At 40.2% G+C, this 7,987-nt stretch overlaps 1 protein-coding gene across 1 annotated transcript; it reads right to left on the bottom strand.

The window, feature by feature from the left end:
* Positions 1-1,837: 1,837 nt before the first annotated feature.
* On the bottom strand, positions 1,838-3,034 carry LOC125587083. The gene has a single exon (XM_048757220.1). It carries the CDS (start codon positions 3,032-3,034, stop codon positions 1,838-1,840), a length of 1,197 nt encoding a protein of 398 aa, XP_048613177.1.
* Between the last annotated feature and the right edge of the window lie 4,953 nt (positions 3,035-7,987).

The raw sequence follows: 7,987 nt of genomic DNA, 5'->3' as shown, positions 1-7,987 counted from the left end.
GTCGCAAGCACAAGTTTGGGGGGAGGTTGTATGGTGTAAGAATGACGGGCCATAGAGAATACTGTCTTCCACTCTTGCCAAACGGACTGAAACCATCAGTACATAATCCAAGGTAGACATTTCTTCTCTCATACGCAAAGTCGGGATACTTTGATTGGAAATGCTTCCACGCTTTTGCATCTGAAGGATGTCTGATCTCACCATCTGTTGAGTGCTCCGCATGCCATCTCATTGGTTGCGCTGTGCGTTCAGACAGATACAACCTCTGCAACCTTTCCGTCAAAGGTAAATACCACATCCTTTTATATGGCACTGGAACTCTTCCACTCGTATCTTTATAACGAGGCTTTCCACAAAATTTGCATGTAACCCGCTGTTCATCCACCCTCCAATAAATCATGCAGTTGTCGCTGCATACATCTATTACCTGATACGATAAACCAAGACCAGCTACGAGTTTCTGAACCTCGTAGTATGAACCAGGAGCTACATTATCCTCGGGTAGAATACCTTTTACAAAATCAGCAATCGCATCCACACAGTCTTCAGCCAAATTATAATCTGTTTTAATGCCCATCAATCTTGTAGCAGATGATAAAGCTGAATGACCATCTCTGCAACCTTCGTACAATGGTTGCTTTCCAGCATCCAACATATCATAAAATCTCCTAGCTTCTGCATTGGGTAAATCTTCCCCTCTAAAATGATCATTTACCATCTGCTCAGTACCTACACCATAATCTACATCCGTTCTAATTGGTTCTTCTAATCTAACCGCTGGCTGAGGTTCACTAGTACTACCATGTTCATAATCAGTTTCCCCATGATGATACCAAATTTTGTAACTTCGTGTAAACCCACTCAAATATAGATGAGTCCAAACATCCCACTCTTTAATAACCTTTCTATTTTTACAATTAGAGCAAGGACATCTTAACATACCTGTTTTTGCTTCCGGTTGTCGGTGAACTAACCCCATGAATTCAGTTATACCTCGTTGGTATTCTTCCGTAAGCAATCTCGTGTTCGGATCCAAATGAGGTCGATCGATCCAAGAACGAAAATAATTTGAAGAAGACATATTTTTTATGAATCAAATTCGTGTGTAAATAGAGTAAGAGGGAGGATGAAGATATGAAGTGAATGAAGAGGAAGAGGAGTGCTTGTATTTATAGTTTAAATCCTGCCGACATACCGAGGAAATTCCGACGGAATCCCGACGGACAAAACTAGTTCGTCGGAATTTCCTCGGAATTTTGTAAAATCCCCCAACGGCTCTCCAACGGCTATAATATTTCCTCGGAATTCATCGGTTTTTTCCGAGGAACACAGTTTTCCTCGGAATTTCCTCGGAATATTCCGACGGACTGTAGTTTCCTCGGAATTCCGTCGGTATATTCCGAGGAAATTCCGAGGAAACCCAATTTTGTGTTTCCTCGGAATTTCCTCGGAAATTCCGAGGAATTCCGAATTTCATTTTCCGTCGGAATGTCCGTCAGAAATCCTCGGTATATTCCGAGGATTTCATTTTCCGTCGGAATGTCCGTCAGAATATCGCTGTTTTCTTGTAGTGGTTCACTCGCAAGGACCGTATTTTCCAGTAGCAATCTGTCCTTAACAAATGCAGTCTGACTTGGCAGGATCAAATCAGGGAGGATTGTCTTAAGCCGCTTGAGAAGGAGCCTGGAGACTACTTTATATACCGTGTTGAGACAGGAGATGGGCCGAAAGTCGGTGATTTTGCTTGCTCCTGGAAACTTCGGCACGAGAGACAATATAGTGGCATTTGCCGAGGCAGGGAGGAAACAGCTCGAGAAGAAATGCTTGGTAGCAGTGATCACTTCAGGGCCAATAGTTTCCCAGGAAGCCTTGAAAAATCCCGATGTAAGCCCATCCGGTCCCGGAGCTTTATGGGGTTCAGCATGAAGTATAGTCCTCTGATTTCTTCTGCCGTTGGAACAGTGACCATTTGTTGTGCATGAACAGGTGAACACTGAAAACTAGAGAGCTCCGCAAACCAGTAAGGATGAGAGGTGATTTGAGGTGGAGTGTAGTAGTGTGGGCCTAAGATTGAAGTGAAGTGAGAAACCTCGTGGATACTCATGAGAGTTGGATCAGTGATCCAATCTCCCGCAGCAGTGAGAAACGCTCTAATGGCGTTGAGACTTTCCCGTGTTTGGCAAATCCTATGAAAATAGGTCGTGTTCAAGTCTCCCTCCGCCAACCAGTTTATTCTAGACTTTTGTCTGAAGTAGCTCTCTTCAATCTCCCTCAAGAACAACCATCGTTGGTGCAAGTCCCTTTCCGCTTCAAAGGTAGTAGTTGATGGGTTTTGAAGAGCTTGTACCTGCACATGTTGTAACAAACTGTAAGTCTCTGAAACTCTCTCTTGAATTTTAGAATAGTTCTCTCTGTTTAGTTGTTTGAGATCCCTCTTTATCACTTTCAGTTTCCAACACAATTGAGTGAGAGTCAGGCATTCACTTCCGGCGCGCAACCAGGCATCATAGACATGCTGAGCAAAGCTCGGGTGTTTGGTGAGATAGTTTTGTAACTTGAAAGGTTTAGTACCAGCTTGGGGAAGTTGGTAGGCTAAGTCAATCAAGCAAGGGGTGTGGTCTGAGATAAGGGGAGGGAGGTAGGTAGCAAGGGCGTGTGGGAGAGAGGCGACCAGGGAGCTGTTTACTAGCAACCTATCGAGCTTTTTGGCAATTGGGTCCTCTGGACGATTTTTTGTCCAGGTGTGTTGAGGGCCCAGGTACCGCAGATCAAATACACCAAGCTGAAGGAAACAGTCACGAAGTTGGTACATGAGATTATCAGTGGTGTTTACATCCATGCTGGAGTGTTCCATTGGGGAGATGATTTGATTAAAATCACCTCCTAAGATCCACGGGTTGCCATCTAGATCGAGCATAGAGTGGAGGTTGATAAGGTCAGCCAATAGATCAACACGTTCAGAGCTGAGATTCGAGGCGTAGACAGCAGTGTAGTAGACTGGTCGAGAATTTGGGAGAGCTAGGAGACAAGTCATGCTTTGGGCAGATTGGTGAATGACAGTAACCTGAATGGAATTCCTCCAAATTATGATGATGCGGCCATCAGGATCCGATGCATGATTTGAGGCAAAGCTCCAGCCAGGGCAGAGAAAGGGCATGAGTTGATTCAACGAAGGTTCTGATATATGGGTTTCTAAAATGGCACCAAAAAGAGGGGAGTGACTATGAAGCCAACTAACAAAAGGCTGATGCTTATTCGGGTCATTTAGACCTCGAACATTCCAAAAAAAGAGTTTGACACTCATTGGGAAGGATTTAGAGAACTACCCGAGTGATCAGGCAGCTCTAAGGGAATCAAAGAGGAAGATAGAGATGGAAATTAGTTAGAGATTGAAAAAAGAGAGTTTAATTTGTTTTCTAGTGGGAGATTTATTTGTGGGGGTAGAGAAGGTTCAAAAGGGGCGGTTAAAGACAGCAAAGAGGTGATTTTGTGCTGCTGGTGCGAGGGAGAAAGAGTGGGAGAGGAGCGGGACCTCTTTAGAGAAGGTCTAGGGGGAGGGTCAGGGGAGGAAAACACAGGTGAGGCGTTGGAGGAGGAACGAACAAGAGAGGATGAAGCCGGTAAGGGAGACATAGTATCAGCAACAATGGCAACTGAAGGAGCCAGTTTCGAAACAGGGAGAGCTGCTTCAAAGTGAGAGACAAGATCAGGTGGAAAAACAGTAGGGGTTGGGGAAGGGGTGACAGCAGAGCCTTGCTCCGAAAGCTTGGCTTTGGGCTGGTACTTTCGCTGCCTTTTTACATCTTGTTTCTTTGCTCCAGAAGGCGGTTCAGGAGCAGCCTTTGGAGGAGGAGTATAGTGGAGGCAGTTCTTTATTATATGGCCAAGCTCATGACAGTGGGAGCACGTAGGGGGGACCCAAGGATAATGTACCATGACTTCGACAACCTCGCCATTCTGACGTTCGAATTCAACCACATCAGGTAACGGTTTGGTTAAGTCAACCTCCACTTTTACATGTGAGACTGTCAAACTAACCAGATTTTTTGTAAAATCATCAGTCTCTTTCGGCTCTCCCACCAGCCCTGCTACTAGACTTAGGCCTTCATCATAGCGCAGGTCTAACGGCACACCAGTGAGGTGAGCCCAGATTTTGATCGCTTTCAGTGGAGGGGTGGACATGGAATGATCAGAAGACCATTGCGCTGTATGGAACATCGAGTCACCTACATACCAAATGCACTTTTCCAGTATCTTTGATCTGAGGTAGTCACTTTGAATCCTTACAATGGCTGAACGGTTCAAGGGGTTGTTATGGATTTCTAATCTTTTTCCTTTTCCCCACATGTAGTTGAAGACGCTCTGTATCTGATTGAAGGGGGGGAGGCTTCCCATTAAAATAACAGACAACGAAGTCTTTATGTAATTCGGCACCCTTTTGAAAGACGGAGTCAGGTATAAGAATTCTGGGTCTTCCCGAAGGAGATACAGAGACAGGTGCGAGCCGTTTGAGGGTTTTGTCTCCAGCAGTCCTGAGTTTCTCAATCAGAGTAGGCTGAGTTTGCTTAGGTTGCTGAGGAGGCTGAGTTTGGGTTTGGTTAGTGAGAGGCTCAAGAGAGGGTGGGTCAGGATGGTGATGGGTGAGGGTAGGGTTAGTTCCCGAAGAGGCTCTATTGGTATGGAGAGGAGAGGAGTATTTTGGAGGGATAGTAATGGTGGTGTGGAGATTTGGGGTGTGGGTAGTTTGAATAGTTTGTGGAGATAAGATATGAGAGGTAGTAGTTTCAGATCCAGAAGGAACAGTAAAAGTGGGTTTGGATAAATCCACTTGCTTCGACATTTCTCCAGAGTAGAGAGAATGAAGAATTGATGTAGCTGCTTCCTGTAAGGGAACAACATTAATTTGGTGAGATTTGCTCAAGTTCCGGCGAGCTGGTAAAATACCAGTTCCCTTCTTTTGAGTAGTTATGGGGACATTGGCGAGGGGGGGGGGGAGTTTACGGGTGTGAGAGGGGAGGAGGGGTCAGGGGGGTCAGGTGGGAAGGAGGGGGGATGTTCACCAGCGGTGTCAGACGGTGGTTGCGCGGCGGAAGCTATGACTGGAAGAAGCCACTTGCTTTGCATTGGAAACTGAGTCAGAGAGAGTATTTCATTTTTAGTATGAATATTATCATTAGACTATATGACAAAAAGACAAGTAATATGCTTATCTGATATAGTGCGATACTTTGATTAGTTCACATGATTTAGGATTTTCACTAATTAAAACATATTGTTTCATCGTTGTTGGATTCAGATTCAATATTAATTGTTTGTGTTTGATTAGATACAAATTATATATTATGAATATAATTAGTAGACATATGTTATCAATCAATCACAGAATAGATCTTTTACCAAATGATAATCATAAGCCTAAAAGATCATGAACCCCACAACCTAACAGTTTTTAGTATCTAGTATAAAAACAGTTATAATTTACAAAATGAACGTTTGTTGCTGCCTAAAAAATATCATAGTCCCTCCCTTGTCAGATAAAGCTGTATAGAAATCAATCTTACCAAAGAAAAGTCTTCGTGTCGTAAAGAAAAAATGGAAAGAAAAGTCTTCGTTGGGTGCGACAAAAAAAAAATTACAAACATAGTATAGCCTAGCTAAAACTGAATTATACATGCGAAATCTTTTACTTGTCAATTTTGTGTTTGTAAACACTTGTCAATTGTTTGTAGTGAAGAATTTCCAAATTTCTCAGCCTTATTATATAGCCAAATTTCTAATAATAATAATTAAATATTGGGATTTTATTTTTTTTGCTAAATTAAATATTGGGATGTTGTGATCTACGTAAGTTCTTGAGTACTGTATATATACAAAGAGACTTTTATAACAACTCTGACGAATTCACAACACTACACTCCAGGAAAAGATAAATAAATTGAAACGGAAGAACATATTTTCTTACTTCATATGATCACTAATCAGACAGATGAATCTATTCAAAGCAAATAAATGTCAATTTTCACTATACATGAAGCATTTTTTTGAAACTAAACATTAAGCACGAAGCATGAAGCATATTGTTTTTATCAAAGTAATATAAACGAAAGAACATGGTAACTTTTATTACAACAAAACATATATTAATATATAAGTCTTATTTTTATCAAATTATATATAGAACACAACATTCTAAAGTTTATTTATTATGGTAGCTATAAATGGCGTTATAAACCAAATGATGATCGATCATGGACCAGTCCGTACTGCAGGCCCAATCCAGGACATGATAAAGACAACCAGAGACTATGTGTTTATCTAGTATATATTCCATGTATATCTGTAACATAGTGTTTATCCTTATCCTTATCTTATTAGGATAAACATGACCTTATGACGGTCTAATACCTTGTATATATATTGACCTTCTGGTCGACAGTAATGGTGACAGAAGTATTTCCCCAACACTTCATTTACAACACGTTATCAGCACGGCGTTGCTCTCATAAACCCTAACCCTAAAAAACCAGAAATAAATCCGAGCAGTAAAAACCCTAATTCCCGACGAACTTCAAACAGCTCTATCCCTCAACTCCGGTGGATCCAGACGACGAGCCAGATACCAAATTAAAGCTCTTGACGAGACGAAGCCAACGCCGCTAACCCCGCATCAATCAGAGTTCGGACGCGCCCTCACGCTCAGCTACAATACAGGCGGAAAATTTGTTCCAGAAACCAAAATCTCTCTCAACCATATATCAGTCTCCTATTCCAACAAAAACAATAATTCCAAGCAATCCATCAGCTAACCAGGAAGATCTCTAACTGATAGACCGATTAACCCATCAAAAGTTTTCAGGTATCATCGAAAACTCATCTAAAACCCATAAAAGTATTAAATACCCCCATCCGCAGCCATGTAGCTATATTTAGCAACATGTCTCTGCAAATAAAATAAAACCAGAAACCATAAACTCTTTAAAATCTCGAACCTGAACTTGTTTTGAACCTGTTCTTAATCTGAAACTGATTTTGAAATTGTTTAAAACTTTTCCTGGTGATAGTTTCACATTAGAACTGTTTAGGATTGAAAGTTAAACAATTTTAAAAAAAAATCTGACTGCTATATGTTGAAAGAAATCGACTGTTACTTGCTTAAACTTATCATTATTGTCCTGTTTAATGTTCTTATCTGATCTGAATCAACTAGAACTGTTAAGGACTGCATGTTACATAATTTTTTTTGAAAATCTGATCATGGTTTCATAAATTAATCCGAGGTTTTACCTCCTGTTCTTGTCTGAGAAATTTGTTTTCCTGATGATTGATAACGACTAGAACTTGATTAGGATTGAAAAAAAAATATTTTTTTTAATATTTAAAATCGAAATATCAGAGATATATCTGAGAAAATATATTTATTTTTAAATCGAAAAGTATATAATAAATTGCTTGAATAAATCAAATCTTCCTGATTTATTTTTTTTAAGTCACAATAATTTCTGATTTGATTATTTTTCGAAAAAAAAAAATAATAATAAATATATGGTATATTTTTCGAAAACCCTAACCTGATTTCATGATTGAATTGGTTTGCTTGATTGCATATTGTTTGCATACTAATATTGCATACTGAACATGAAATCTCGACTGTTAGGGATATAGATCATTCATAGTTTTCAAGAAATATGATCTGAACTGAAAAAAAAATCATTATACTAAATGATCCGATCCAATGGGATGAAGAAAATATGGAACATTTTCCTGATCATTTAAGATATAATCCCTAAAGGCCTTGAAACCTTGTGTTTGAAATAAGAGGACCTTAAATCTGAAAAATACATTGATCCACACCTTAAACAGTATGGTTTTAAGAAAATGCATCATTTAGAAAAAAAAATTATTTTGGTCCGTGTGTGGCATTGATATGAAGCATGAAAAATTTCAAAAAGATTACTTGATTAAGACCTGTTTTGAATAATGATTTCAG

The sequence above is a fragment of the Brassica napus genome, chromosome C5, assembly GCF_020379485.1.
Source record: "Brassica napus cultivar Da-Ae chromosome C5, Da-Ae, whole genome shotgun sequence".
NCBI lineage: Eukaryota > Viridiplantae > Streptophyta > Magnoliopsida > Brassicales > Brassicaceae > Brassica > Brassica napus.
Note: the sequence above shows the minus strand (reverse complement) of the source record. Positions and strands in the feature narration are given on the sequence as shown.

Excerpts from the sequence above, each read along its gene's own strand:
- LOC125587083 (XM_048757220.1), bottom strand. The coding sequence starts at position 3,034 with ATGACTTGTCTCCTAGCTCTCCCAAATTCTCGACCAGTCTACTACACT.